We start from the raw sequence: 15,703 nt of genomic DNA on the forward strand, positions 1-15,703 counted from the left end.
CAGCAAAAGGGTTCTTGACAAAGTATTAATTAATGTGCAGGGCTTGAATGTTTATGCAAACACTAAGTTTTTAGTTTTTCTCTTTCAGTTAAATATATCTACAGAAAATGGCTTATTTTGACTTTCAAAATGCTATTGTTACAGCATTAGAGTTCACATTACAAATACTAAATGGAAAAATATGTGTACAAATCTTTTGTTATGCAGAAAATTATGTGATGACTTTCTAGGGGATTGAATACATTTGCACTGCAACTAGCTTAAATACAACCGCATTTTGGCTGTTTTCTGCTACTTTAACTCAGCTTCACTCCAACATACTCCATTCAAACATCACACTTAATATAATAAAATAAATCCAAAAAGGTTTGCTATGATGTGCGTGGAACATATAACACAAAATGGTACCAATACTCCCAAAAATGTGTTTTTGAATGTGTTTTTTTATTTTCAAATGGATTGAGCAAATCTTCTAAATACCAAAAATGTAACAAGCTTAGAATATCTGGAAAGAACATTTATTAAATTGTGCATTACCTTTAAATCAGTATTGGTTTTAAATGCTTTAGGCATGACATATATCACTCCACATGTAGAAAAATCAAAATAAAAACAGTTAGAAATTAAATACAGAAAGACCAAAAAAACAGTTGTCATGGTTTGGTGGGATCTTCCTGCTGACCCCACCTTTTTTCTACTCTTTTTTGGTGTGGATATTTCACTTATGTTTAATGTTTCCCTGCCTCCTTCCTTTTTTTAGTCAGTTTACTTAATAAGGTGGCAGGGCCTTTTGCTGGCCGAATTCCCGCTGGGGGCTACAGCAGTTAGGATGGCAGTGACTTGAGGGAGGTATAAGAGCTGGCTTTACCCCAGTTCCTCTTCAGCTGGGCTCTAATCTGCTCCTTTTTTGTAGATGTATCAGCTGTCTGTTGTGCTCTGCTGTCTAATAACAGATTTAGTTTTGTTGTTGGCTTTGTTCCTGTGAGGGTCTCACTATTTTCAGGTTTTTGGTTCTTTTGTGACATTTTGAATACCTAAAGAGTGCTTGTCTCTTGGCAAACTCTTTGTATGTAGGATCTGTACTGACTCAAATTGAGACAGTAAAAGATTTTAATGAAAAAGCATTGGGAGTTGAGATATAGTCAAGAACACAAGCAAGTGAAAACCAGGAACGAGAGCCAACCAGCTGTCAGGTTTGAAACACTAAGCAAAAAATCAAAGTCACATAACCAGAAAAAATATTAGGTTGGAACAGATAAATGAAAATAATGCAATGCACACCAACATGGGAATCCTAATATCAGATACTCCAGAGCAGAAAGTGCAAACGCTCCGAATGATGTCATATGTCACATGATGATTCCAGGAAACATCACCATGGCAACTGCCAACGCTCTGCTTTAAACAATATGGAGTCGAGATAACATGTTATTGTAAATATTGCATAATATAAGAAATTAATGTCAAAGTAATAATCCTTGGGGTCCAAAACAACGAAAAAAAGAAAATATTACATTGTAACAGGATTTAAGGGACCCCTGTTTTAATAGGAGTAAGTATTTATGATACGTTTTTGTTTATTTTTCACTTTAGTGTGTCTTTTCCATTTTTTTGTTCGGTTCTTTGTTAATTTGTTTTGATCAATCATATAATTATCAGTTATACTTTTTTTTCTTTTTAAGAGCAGTACATTCAAATTTCTTCTTTGTTATTTAGTACATAGTTTTGCATAACTAAATTAATTTCTTCAACTGTTAAATAATTTTCTTTTATATAAGTAAATTCTTATAAGTAAATTCTTAATTGATTTATGTGATGGAGATTTGGGAGTCTACAACTAAGAAAAGTGTGTTCAACAACCAGTACTATGGCAATTTTGTTTCTAAATGAAAATTTCTGAGTCCAAAAATTGCTGCCAATATCGTGTAAAATGACATGCAAGGCCATTTCACTAGTCATTCTGTCTTTTTTATCAAATTAAAATGTATTTCTTTTTATAGATAAAAGGTGTAGTTGTATAAATGATGCCATCAAGAAGACACCCTGACTCCTTACCAGGTTTCACCTGTCAGAAGCGTAGCTGTGTGCAAGGATAGGCAACATTTTATTTGAAAGCTGAGGTGTTTAAATGATTCACTGGGTCAAAAAAGCAAAACAAAACTGCTGATTTCACTGATGGCCAAGAAACAATAAATTGCTGACAAAAAGGGATATGCTACCTTTATTTTCTATACAAAGCTAGATGTCAGGATTGCAAAGATGTATGAAAGTAAGACGACCTGTCTCTGAAAGTTCACCATGTGAAATTTCTGTGGGATCCAAACCTGGGAATACACAGTGACTGGCAGAGACACAATCCAATCAAACAGGGTCTATTAGTAAAACAGGCATTTGGACTCGTTTGGATCTTCACAGTAAAGAAGAGACAATCCATAAATTCAGGAAACATTAAACTCATTTGGCTCTTTAGTTTCCACGCAAGTACAACTTTATTATAGTTTTTTTTTTAAATATTCATAATTCTGCACTAGCTTAATGTAAGGATATTCGTAAAAGGTAGAGCCAAATGTGTTACCTAAAAGAATGCTGACACAACTGTCTAGAAAGTGCAACTCATAATAAGGGAAGAATTAGCAGCACAGGAAAAGAAAACCTCACCTCAGAAATCTAAAATTACTCATTTTACAGATGTGCTTTTTTGAACTTAAACTAACATTACATGCTTATAAACAGTAAGAGTGAGAACTGAATTATTCCACACTGTACATCTGTCAACCCTTTTATACAACTTGGGCTCCAAAGGTAAAATAAATCTGCCTTTTGCAGGGCTTATCAGTGAATCCATCCATTCATCCCAATTTACAAACTCACTTTCCGCACAGCGGGGCTTTGGCACACCAGAGCATTTTGTGGCAACACTGAACATGCCTCTAGCCTTATAATAATACTTGAATAATAGTGCGCATCTAAGAGAGTTGTAAAGAAATTAAAAAATAACAAATCCACCCATCCATTTTCTGCTCTGCCCAATTACAGGGTCCCAGAGAGCTTAATTTTCGACAGATTGCTAAATTATTCTTTTGTAACTAACTTTGAAGGATGGGAAATATTTGGTGTCATTTTTTTTGTGTCTGCAACTACTATAACAAGGGATATTCTGACATGCTGTTGAATGTATTATTTCTGCACGAAAAGAGCATTCTTCTTTCTGATTTCAAACCTTTATGGCAAGGAATCATTTTTTGAAATTATCCTGGTAGTCATTTTATGTTCAGTTCAAAATGAATTATCTTTGGCATTATTCCTTTTCCATTATTAATGCTTTATAGCCAATTCTTCTTGTCCTGATGGGGAGATTTTCAAATTATTCCCAAGCGTAAAACCACCCTGTCTCAGGCTATTTCTATGCATTTCTCACTGCCCTTAATATGATTCATAAACATTTTCTCAAAATGATTTTTCTATTCCACTTCATGCGGTTTCTTAAATATTTATTAAAGCAACAAATCATTTTATCAGAAAAAAATGCATTTGTACAGCTCTCCAGTTTGGAATAATTTACCTGAGCCTTTCTAGCAATATAATTAAACAGAACAGACTGTAACAGTTTGCTATAAAAAGAAATTACAAAACTGAAATAATTGCAGATTATGTTTTGTGAGGAAAAAAGAGGCAGTAAAATAATAGTTATAATAAATTAAATAAATGCAGAAAAAAGTAGCAAAAGATAAAAATGTATTTTTATTGATGGTAAATATTCTGTAATGCAAAGCAAAATCTATACACCACCTGAGTGGCCACAGGCAGCTGTCGCTTTACGTCAAGGCGTTTGCTTTTTCTTTACATGTACATAAATAATGAATTCACTGTAGAATGACAAAATGCATAATTCATTCAATAAAACATTTTTATAAAAAACATTAAAATGAGATAGAAGGTGACACCGAGGTGCTAAAGCTTCACAGCTCCAGAAGACCCAGTATGCATGCTGTCTACCACCCATATGGGGGTCTCTAGTTTACCTCTTACATCCCAATGATATGTAGATCAGGCGTCTAGTGAACAGCAACTATAATTAATAATTGGCATTCTGCATTGCTTTATTCTTTAAAGGGGCATGTGGGCAAATACGTGATTTTAGTTAAGTGTATATATGTTATGCCTAGATTCAGCTGGCATTTAGCCGCACATAAAAGTGTGTTTACCAGAAATATTGGATGCTATATGAAGTATAAAACAAGGCCACTTTCAAATATGAACCAAACTTCAAAACAGGACACAGCTGAAGGCCAGGCACAAATGGTTGTATATAACTAACAACTTTCACAATACTCTAGAGTAGGATATTGCAGTGAGGTTGAGATGGAGACCACCAGCTGCGTAAAGAAGACACCCTCGCACCCAGAGACCCCTTGAGGGACTTTTTCTTTTAAATGTCTGTGTTCTGCACTCTGAATTCAACAGTCCAAGTTCTCATCCAGTAGCTCCAAATGAGGAAGCACATCCAAAAGGGGCAGTGACTTGCTCGCGATGGATATATATTTATTATATAATTTATTGGGATAACCTTTACGAAAAGCATTTGAATAAGTTTTGCTTTTTCCTGTTGGAAAAAAAAATTCCCTTTGGGATAATAAAAGTATGCCTACCTACCTACCCACTTAAAAGAGCAGTCATTACACACCGCTGCTTGCTGTTTATCCGTTTCTGTGTTTTAAGAGTGGACTGCAACTCAGAACTCTCCACTAGCCTCTGGACATCTTAACCTGGGCTCAACAACAAAAGAGACACTTGCTTATGATTCTCTTCTACCAGACGCTCTTGTTCTAATGATGACAATGTTCCTTAACTTAGTATGTGCTTGTATCTGTGAAGTTTAACCAGTCTAAGTCTAATTGCTATTATCCTCTAATGTTTGAGAATTATGTTTTTTGACACTTTGAGTGGAGTGTGTGCTCTATTTTATGGTTGGCTACAGGCTGTGAGACCTGATTCATGCAGAGCATGTGGCCCCTACAAAATAAACTGCATCTCTAAATTGGACCAGTGTAGTTTGCTTGAAAATGTGGACGGGTTTCCAGTCTGTCTCCAGGCACACTAATACTCACCGCCACAATCACTCACATTGGACCCATTAAGAGTTATTTAATAACCTCTCTTGGGATGTGGGAGGAAAACTGAAATACCTGGTGAAAAACCTACATAAAATGAGCAGGCTGGGAATCAAACCTAGCAATCTGGAGATGTGAGCCAGCAGAGTTAACTACTGCTCTAGTACAGCTGTGCCATGATAAAGCCAAGAAATAAAGTGGTTTCATCATATATTTGCATATTGCTGCCTCCTTCTTATGTTTTTACAAGCTGTCATATGCATTTCCTAACCTCACAAACCTAATATGGACTCAAGAATAAAATTACCTGTTGTTGCTGAACACAATAACAATGAAGAAGAAGGGTAATGATGAAGGTTCACAAAAGTAGTAAAGAGCTCATGTGCACAATAAAACAAAAGAACTAAATAAAACAATAAAAGAAGAGTCCTACCTCCATTAGTGCAGGACCCCAATGTACTGTAAATGAGAGACATCTGGCCTGCTTTCTTCTGTTTCTCCCATTTTCCTCTCACTTTCTATCTGAAGTCCACTTTCATATTCAGGGGAGAATAAAGATGGCAGCAGACCTGCCACCATGAAGGGGGCATAAAGGGGACGACCCCCTCTGCTGAACTATCTGTCCCTCGGTTTTCGATGAAAGACTTTTTGAACACACTCACTCATTACTCACTCAGTAACCACTGCTCCATGCGGCATCAGCACTCATCTGCTCGTATTACAACACTACCAACAGGACAAAAATAAAAATAACAGCAGCCTTCATTGTTTTTGAGCAAACACTGTGGCAATTCGTGAACGTTCTTGTATCAGGTATGGGATAAAGTGAACTACTGGTGACTGGTTTTTCATTTTGAGTCTGTATTCTTTGTTGAATAAGTGAAGTGAGTTTCTTAATTACAACAGTTCCAGCTATTCCTTGTATAACACACATTTTAACATTTATGAATTAAGAACCTGTCAATGAAGGGGAATGTTAAAGGAAGTCAAAAATAAAAACGATATCATGTTTAATTGGCCAAACAAAAGTGGATAATAATATAAGAATAAGTTAAATAAAAATCCAAGTGATTCAATAATGTAATATATTGTGTGTATTGGGACTACAAATAATGGTTTCACTTTAGAAGTTGCAGTGACTCAGTTTTAACCAAATATCACCACCTTCTAGGAATTTTTCCCCAGATAAGGCCCTGGATGGCTGTCTCACTATGGATCCCCCTTACCGAGACACACCAGGTTGTGGTGCTTTAACCCTTCAGGCCTCCAGCATTCAGACCCGTTACCAGGGATCCTCTTTCCCAGGCCTATGACCGTTATAATAAGCCCCATATCCCATGCAACCCACTCACTATGACTCAAAGGGCATGCATTCTCATCATCAGCCTGGAAACCCACTCGAAGCGCTTTGGGGAGGTCATTCCTTGTCAGTGAGCACAGTCTTATCACTATTCTCTGTAATGTCGCCTAATCTGACCTGCGCCCTTGAATAGCTTCCAGTGTCGCGTCTGTGAATTCTAATCATTACAGTGTCGTCCTATTTAATCACGTTGTTAGAGAAAATGAATTCTTGACAACATGTTAGAATAAGAAATGATATTATGATTAACTAAAGCACTGCAAATTAAAGATGTAGTATTTCCACAATATTTAAATATTATGATTGAACAGTTGCTTAAAATTACCAAACCTCAAGAGAATAAAACACAGAACAAGGCATAAAAAAATGGGAGGCAGTGAAATGATCTTGACACTTGAGTTACACAGCTTTTCAGAATTAAAATTCACAGTGAAGTCTTATAAAAAGGTTGCTACTACAGTTGAGGTGTTAAATAATGACGCATTTTCTATTTAGTCATAAAGATTAGTGTTTCAGAAGTCATTCTTATATAAACTAAATGAGAACAGAATAAGATGCACTTGTATGTACATTTTTAATAATACACTCATATAAACTTCATTCACACAGAATGGACCAGTTATAGTAGTAGCAGTGCTCTGATAGGACTTCCCGACAACACAGTACATTCTGTGAGCAAGAAAAGAGAAATACTTACTGGGGCTTCTCTTCTCACTTTGTCACACATTAATAATTAACAGGCATGCATATCTTTGTCTGCTTCAGCCATGTTTAATGTTAAAGAAAAGTGTCAAAAATGGATTATGTTACCTGATCAGGCCTGTTGTGACGATTGTAGGCACACTTCGACAGTTGAGCAATTTGTTTTTAAACTCATCAGCTCCTTAAGGCCAAACTGCCAAGTCAGATTTCAGTTGTGGAGTATTCTGGGTTTACAAATTTATATTTAAAAACTACATTTTTGTAGTAGATTTTTAGATTGCTTTTATGTGATGTAAACATATTTTTAATAATTTTTATGTAAGCAATCTGTGAATTTTATTTTTGTGAGTTTTTTTTAAATATTGGCTAGTACTTTTTAAAAATCTTGGCTAGCATTTTGCTGGAGCACATGGTAATACCAATCTACTCATCTCTCACTAAACTTCCTTAATCAGGAAGTCAGGGTCAAGGGGTCTATAGGCTAGCCCTACGACACTGGATAAAAAAGCAAAAAACAACTCTAGCCAGGGCATCAATTAATTGACCCTCTAAACTTCTGTGAAAGGTTAACTGATGTTTCCAAATTAGACCCGTGTGGGTGTGAGTACTCATAGCCAGGCAGTAATACTGGAAGAAGAGGCATAGTCAGTGTCAGAAAAGGGTCAAAACGGTAAAATCTATCACAAAGTATCTAAGCCAAAATGAAAAGAAAAAAACAAAGTAAAAAAAAAATCAAAGGCAAGAATCAAAACCAAAAAGAAACTAAGCACAGAGGTTAACTGATCTCAAAATCAAGCATCAGAAAGGGTTTTCAGAATCCATAAACTCAGATAGATAAATTAACTCATGGGTGGCCCTTTAAACCCATCGCATTTTTAACACAGGTCACAATCTCTGTGGGCACAACTCCAACAGCTAGGGGTCTGCCCTAATTATGGAAGGATAAAGAAGACAACTATGGGAGGAAACAGCAGAAGCATTACCACCCCCTTAGTATTAACAAGGCTCTCAGGTAGAGAGGGTGGCTATCCACATTACAGAGAACCTGACCTGGTCCAAGCACTTCAACACCTTGGTGAAGAAGGCACAGCAACATCTGTACCACCTTGGCCACCTCTGGGATTTCAGACTTCCCTCTCAGATAATAAAGGGTTTCTATACATCCACCATCAAAAGTATTCTGATGGAAAGTAACAGCGCCTGGTTTGGGAACAGCAAGCAGAAGCACACGGTTCTGTAGAGAGTGCTGCAATCAGCTGAACACATCACAGGGTGTGCACTCACTAACCTCCAAAAACACCAGTCATCCCAAAAAAAGGCTGTTTTTCTGTGCTGTGGTCAGGTGAACGTTACTTATGGCTGCCTAAAGTTCAGTTCAGATGTTCAGAGAGACTGAGGAGGAGCTTCTGTTCACAGTCCATCAGCAAGTGTCTAGAATTACATGATGTTCTATTCTTAACTCGCTCACATTAAGTTATTTAAGGTAAGACAGTTCTTTATTTATTATTATTTATGACATATAATTCAATTAATGATTTTTGAACTTATAAAATGATGTATTGCTATTGTCCTTTTATGTTTGTCTCAAGTCACAGGAGATTGAGCCTCTAAGCATTTCACTGCATAGTGTACTTTATGTATGATCTGTATGTGACAAATAGATTTGTTTTGACTGGCAAATAATCAAAATGGCAGCAAAAACAGCATACAATAATAACGACAAAAGTACATTTTAAATAAAAAATCTAATGTAAGATTAAAAATCTAGGGCATTAGGAACCCTCAAAATGAATGTTTAACCTTATAAACCAAAGCAAATAAACAATAAAAAATTAATAATGAACTCATTTATAACAGTGTGTAAGTGAGTGGGTCCTGTATGTTACGCTTCTTATTCATTTTTCCTGGAAGTGCGAAATGTTTCTCTGCGAACACTGCTTTTTCGGTTGTAGTTTTGTTTTCCATTTTGATAAAGACCTACCGTTTTATTTTTTTACTGTTTTATGTTTAATTGATGGGTGTCGCCATTTTGAGGATTAGCTGCCATTATGTAGTAACCCAATCAAAATGCAGTCTTGGAAGACCCTAAACTTGAACCAGCCTCACGCATCCTTCATTGTCCCAAGTCTGTGGATATTCTATATAATAAAATATTTGCTAGTGTTCTGTTTAGAACTCTCCGTTATGGATATTGTGAGTTTCCTTTTTTTCTTTGGTTTTGGTGTCAGCACACAACCAGTTTGTCTTTCAGGTACTGAACCTGCTTTTCTCCTGACTCACAATTCATCTTTTGATCCAGGTGGCTCACTTCTCCCTGCCAGTTTTTGTCCAGTGGCAGTACACTTCGATGGGCTGGCACCCCCTGCAGGGACTTTGGCTCACTGTCATCCTAAACTGGTATAAGTCGACCTAAGATTTTTTTTTTATGTACTGTCACTTAGAAATTGTAGAATTATCCAATTTAATTTACCGGAATAGCAGAATTAACTTCACTCAGACAACGGAATTCTTCATGAAACTTAAATGTGACATTCAGTGCAAAGCTACAGTAGGAGTTTAAAGTGTAACTGGTACAGAATTTTGCCGATGCTCTTCGCCATGCATCACTTGGCATTTTGCACTCCTGAACAATACAGTAGCTTGCTACATACAGCAAGTTATGTCAATAGCAGTAATCGCACTGGAGAAAGCAGCCACCTGGAAAGAATTCCACCATAATATCCCTAATGCTTTCGCCGTGAAGGGGATGTTAATACACTTTGTAGCAGAGCAGGCAGTAATCTGAAAAGATCTACTGAGTGCAGGCTGTGAATTTCAAAGCAACTACAACCACGGCGATTTAAAAAGAGCAGCCTGCTAAATAACGCAATCAGCACAACAACTTCCCTAATCCTGGGACAGAAAGAAAACACAACTGGTTGTAAATCAGATGTTAATTCACTAAAGACAGCCAAGATAGCATCTGTGTTCTTTTGGTATTTGCAGATAAATTCCTTGTCAGACCGATCAAGAGAGCTGGCGTCAAAAAACAGAATTTCCATTTCAGTTTCATTTTCTACTCTTTGTTTTCACTATCTGAGCTGATTCCATTTTTGTTAGCTCTCAGTGGATTTGAAATCGCCTTGAATGCCTTCACTTTAAATCTGTTTACTAACCTCTAGCAAGCAAAATAAAATAGTTTACATTACTCTGGATACAATGTATTCATTTTAATGAAAGGAGAAAGTGATACTACAAGAATGTATTTATTGAAAATATTACAAAATGGTGAACACTTGGTACAGTAAACTGAAGCTCCAAGATTTACATGCAACATAACCAGAAATGACTATAATCAAAACACTGGATTTGCTCTTCAGCTGACATTGATGGCGGAAATAAAATCATTTTAAGGTACTTGCCTTTGGTGGTTTGAAAGGGTAGTCAGGAGAAAATGCAATGTCTAAAAAGAAGACACCTCCTTCATACACAGAGCCAGGGGGGCCCAAGATTGTTGACCTCCATTCATAGATGTTATCTCCTTTAGGTCCAGCACTGGAAAAGCAGAACAAAAGTCACATAAAAATGTGTACAGAAAGTCAAGGGAGAGAAAGCTAACAGCAATGCTTAATATGCTTAATACAACTGAACTGTGTTATAGAAAAATACAACGGCATGCCAGTCATCCTTAATTGTGACAACAAGCTCGACTTGCTTTAACACCTCTTTAATCTTTTGAAACAAGCTGTGCTTTTCTGCCTTTCTCAGCCAAACTCTACAACGGCAAACTAATTAAACCTCAGCACCTCAATGATTATAATCTGGAAGGGATCAATAACTGATGGACGTACATCTGCCTTATCAACAAGCTGATCTCATTACCTTCACTTATTCTTAGCAGCACTTGCCGTGTTAGTCTCCTTGGTTATTTTTGCTCATTCAGAAATCAAGACAGTGTGAAAAGCAGAGCCTCTGGCTTTCTTGCTGTTGGCAGAGGAACAATGCCTCATTACCTGTTTATACACTGATGGGGGAAAAGAAAAAACACGCTATAGCCAAATGATATGGAGGAGGCGCAGCGCAGTTACTTGATACCAGAGCCGAGTTCTTTCACTGAGCAGCTGTTCAGTCATCTGTGCAGTGCATTGGGCGGCAGTTTACATTACCGCATCCTGTGCTATAAGCTTATAAATACATGCCTTCACTGCCTCAGTCCACTGTAGCACACTCGCACCTTAGGGCACCTTAAGGCTGGCAGCCTGCTGGGTACATTCAGTTGATTCTTTTGAGTGTGAAGCAGGACAGAACTGCTAATCTCATTTGGCAACAAAATAACACCTATTAATGACTGAGTAGTACCAATTAAGAACACTGTAATCAATTGAAGGCAGGAAGATCAATTCAAATTAGTCAGCACAAAATACAATATTAAAAGATATGCCCAAGATTCTGTTTCCATTAAAACAGATTTCAAATATTAACAATATAAAAGTCATTTTTAAAACAAAATGTCTGCTGAACTCAAATAGCTCTCTGTCCCTCAACATCATTTTATGAGGGGTGACAAGAGGCCTGGGCCCGGAAGGTTGTGTTCTCTAAACTGCCTTTAACGCTCCCCTTGCACCTCCTTGATTTTCCTGCTCAATTTCAAGTATCACAAATGGCACCTCATTCAATGTAAGCTTAAAAAAACAAGAATGAAATGATTGCAGTTTTTAATTATTTGATTTTACCATCAAGATAGGCACTCAGCGCTGACTATCAATTACTCAATGAAAATTACTGAAAGAATCGTTAGCATACCTAGGGAGGATTTATTAAATAAAACCATGGTCAGCGTGTGCATTGGACACATTGTTGTTGTTCAGCTGCTTGCTTAACTGTATCATTTGCAGATTACCGTGAATCTGAAGCAAATTACATAAAATTATGGAGCAAACTGGGTCACTTCGCAATCCACAGCTGAAATTAGCAGTAAACTTCAGAGGCTAAATGCAATAAGAGTGCTCAACTGTAAATGAAGCATAAAATTCAAAGAGCTGATATTTACGCAAGGCAAAAATAAACCACTCTTTAAGAAGTTGCAGGCAACTTTCACCAGAGCCATGAAGCTTAAGGATATATGAAGAACTGACTCAAGCATTCGGCATCCTGGCTTTGCATCCTTCGATTGTTCTGTGTCTGTGTGAAGTTTGCATGGTTTCCCTTTGTTTGTGTTGACTCTCCTCCTGTATGTTAGCTTTTCATCCACATCACCAAAGATGTATGTTAGGTTATGTGTTGATTCGAAGATTGGGTCTACGTGAGGGTGACCGAGTGGGCCTTGGTGCCAGACTGGTGCCCTGTTTCATATCTTATTTGCACAGTGTCCCAGCTAAACTTATGTCCACATAAATTGGTATGGGCATAGATCAGAGACCGTATTGTGAATACGAAGAGGGCCTTGAGGCTATCAAATGAGAATGTCATCAACAGACACTTGCACTTAAAGTCAGCATATGCAGGCTTAAAAAGATGAACACTCAAATAATAACACACATTTTATGACCAACACCCTCTGAACCCCACCTTATTAATCCTCCCACCCTTAAAACCCCCATTTGCTATACATTGCCTTTGATTCCTGTATTTCTAATCATTTCCCTCGGATAATGACAACTGGTAGGTTGTTGAACAACGGCGGTGGCCACAGGTCCCAACAGGCTGGAACCTCTTTGCTCCTCTCCCATGGTCCTCTCCTAGGCCAGGGCGGTTGCCCCCTCGTGGCCCGGAAGATATTAATGCATTAATGCCTCTTTCCAGTCCTTCCAGGCATCCCGGCCAGGTGAGGATCCCAGCAATCTGCCATAGTAAATAGTCGTTACGTGTGGCATCCCAGCTGAATACAAAAGAGACCTTTACCTGACTGGGAGGCCACTACAATGGAAGGACTGGGAGAGTCATTGGATTTGGTGAACTTTCTCCCCCAGTATGCTAGATGGCAGTATCCCTGGACTGTGGTGCCCATTTGGATACCCAAAGGGAATGCTGGGAATTGGAGTTCTGGTGTGCAGCCCTGTTGGGGTTCCACCAGGGGAGCTCAAACCCTTTCTCATAGGACTTCCAACTGATTTGAAAGTACTTCCAACATACTTTGTCCTAGAACCGGAAATACTCCGAGTCTTAGCTAATATGTGTCACTACCACTCACCCTGATGAATAGGAATGGGGCGTGGAGGATGGACAAAACTAGTCTGGAAGGAGTGCAGGAAGAAGACAAGACACGAAAAGAAGAGGAAAGAAGAGAATTGTGTTGTATGGGATTGTGCTTGTGCAACTGGTGAAGATACTTTATGTCATAAAACCTTGCATTTGAACCTGGACTTGTGTCTATGTGGTTGCAATCTGTGGCACAGATACAGGTCACTATATATATATATATATATATATATATATATATATATATATATATATACACACATATATACACATACACACACTAGCGACTGGGAGCCCGATCGAATCGGGCTACAAATTCTACGTTTGTGAAAACCATACTTTCCCTGCAAAGAATTATTTGTTTTTTTAAGTCCTTGCAATGATTTTGTTATCATGGCACTGATTCGTGCTTAAAATAGACCTTTTCGGCCGATGTAATGAAGAGCTTCCTGTTTAAACGTGGCAGCAAGATGTGAACTCAGCTCTTTGGCGCACCTCATTTGATTTTTTCCAGCAAACAAATTTTCAAAACAAACCGTATTTTACGACTCTAATCCAGTCGGAGTAATAATTATGTTGGCATGGTCATTTTAGATCTGAGATCGGCTAAAATTTAAACAATGACCGTTGTTAATATCCAGCCGTCATTACTCAGTTTGCCAATAGATGTCAGAAGGACGGATGTCAAAACCGAACTGCCCAAAGATAGACTTCGACATACCAAGCAAATGGCGATACGTTCTAAATTACTTACGGTTCCGGAGCTGTAGAAGGGTTTAAGTCAGTCGATGATGTTAGTCCTGGAAAGTACGCCCCACCAAACCAACATTCTAAAAACCAACCGAACTTACTGTTATCTGCTCGAACTAACATCGACTTACTATACTCGGTGGTCCAGCGGCGTCACTGAAGCATTCGAACATTCTTAGCCAATCATGCAATACTGTGTCCGCGTTTGCTACGTTATGTTCTAACTACTGAGGCAGAGTCCCATTGCATGGTTCTAACTTGTATTGAATCGAGGTATTGACGTGAACACCATAAATACGCATAGTATCAAATTATATATAAGGATATATATATATATATATATATATATATATATATACACACATATACTGTATATACGGAGCTTGTGTGTGGAGGAGTGAGGGCGGCAGAACAATAGAAGAAGAAAGAAGAGACTGAGGGTTTATCTGATTTGGACATTGTGAGGTGCTGTGCATAGAAAAGAAATATTAAATGCGTGTGTTTTGGATATTTGGTGTCTGTCTGTCTGTCTGTGTTGGGGGATGAAGTTCCATTATATATATATATATATTTTTTTTTTTTGGGTGTGTTATATGTTAATTAAATCATGCTTTGATGTGTTTTTTTTCTGACCAATTTATGTTATGTTTTGATGATTTAACATAATGCATTATGAATATATTTTAAGTCATTTTCTCTTTGTTTTTTGTGTTTCTTATGAATGTTTTCACTAAGAGATTCATCTTTTATGTTTTTAACATTATAACTATTAACCTGGAATGCATATGTTTCTATTTGCATTTGGATTTAATCGAAACTTCAAATCACATATTAATTGCAGTGCCTATAAAAAGCAGTCATCCTTTTCAAAATGTTCATATGTTATTGTCTTACCATGTTGAATCAGAGTGGATTTAGTTTGAATTTTTTGACAATGATGAACAGAAAAATGTGCAAAGCTGATGGAGAGAAGCCTGTGCACATAGATGCAAGGCTGTCATGGCTGCCAAATGTGCATCTACTAAATACGTACTTCAATAGGGCGAATCAATTAGTATGCGCTTGATATTTGTAATTAAATGAGACCTCTTTGTGTGGATTAGTTTTTACTTTGACATTAAAGAGACGGTTTTCTGTTGATCAAAGTAAAAAAAAAAAACCAAGTGAATCCACTAGGATTTAATTCCTTATAATAATAAAATGTGAAAACTTCCATGGGGTGAATACATTTTATAGATTTTATTTAAGGAACATTGCTCATTATAACACCTCAGGATACTGAAAAATTCATTCATGCTTGGGAAAGACACAGATTGACTACAATGAGTTCAGAAGACAGCAGCAGAATCTTAAGCAGTAAAAGAAAGTCTGAAAACATCTCAGTGATCTTAGCATTGTTACATTGCATACCTGAGTCCTTTAGAACCGATTTTAAAATGGTGTATAAAGCTCTACATTTGTTTTGGAGTGCCCATCTGCTTATATTCCTAGATCTTCCAATCGTTTTCTGCTTATTATTCCAAAAGCTAAGCATAAAGGAAGTGCTGAGGCAGTCTTTTGCTGTTATGCAGTGAAAATCTGGAATGACAGGCTAACGTAATGT

The 15,703-nt window shown here is 37.3% G+C and overlaps 1 protein-coding gene and 1 long non-coding RNA gene across 2 annotated transcripts in view; one reads left to right on the top strand and one right to left on the bottom strand.

The window, feature by feature from the left end:
• ube2e2 (ubiquitin-conjugating enzyme E2E 2) overlaps nucleotides 1–15,703 on the bottom strand; it is a 424,382-nt gene that overhangs the window by 57,952 nt on the left and 350,727 nt on the right. Inside the window, exon 4 of the mRNA XM_039736653.1 lies at nucleotides 10,575–10,707. Coding sequence (XP_039592587.1) covers nucleotides 10,575–10,707 — 133 coding nt within the window. The remainder of the gene's footprint in view (nucleotides 1–10,574; nucleotides 10,708–15,703) is intronic.
• Nucleotides 1–15,703, top strand: part of LOC120515565 — an 82,747-nt gene that overhangs the window by 8,596 nt on the left and 58,448 nt on the right. The gene's annotated exons all lie outside the window — the stretch shown is intronic.

This window comes from Polypterus senegalus, chromosome 15 (assembly GCF_016835505.1).
Source record: "Polypterus senegalus isolate Bchr_013 chromosome 15, ASM1683550v1, whole genome shotgun sequence".
Classification (NCBI taxonomy): domain Eukaryota; kingdom Metazoa; phylum Chordata; class Cladistia; order Polypteriformes; family Polypteridae; genus Polypterus; species Polypterus senegalus.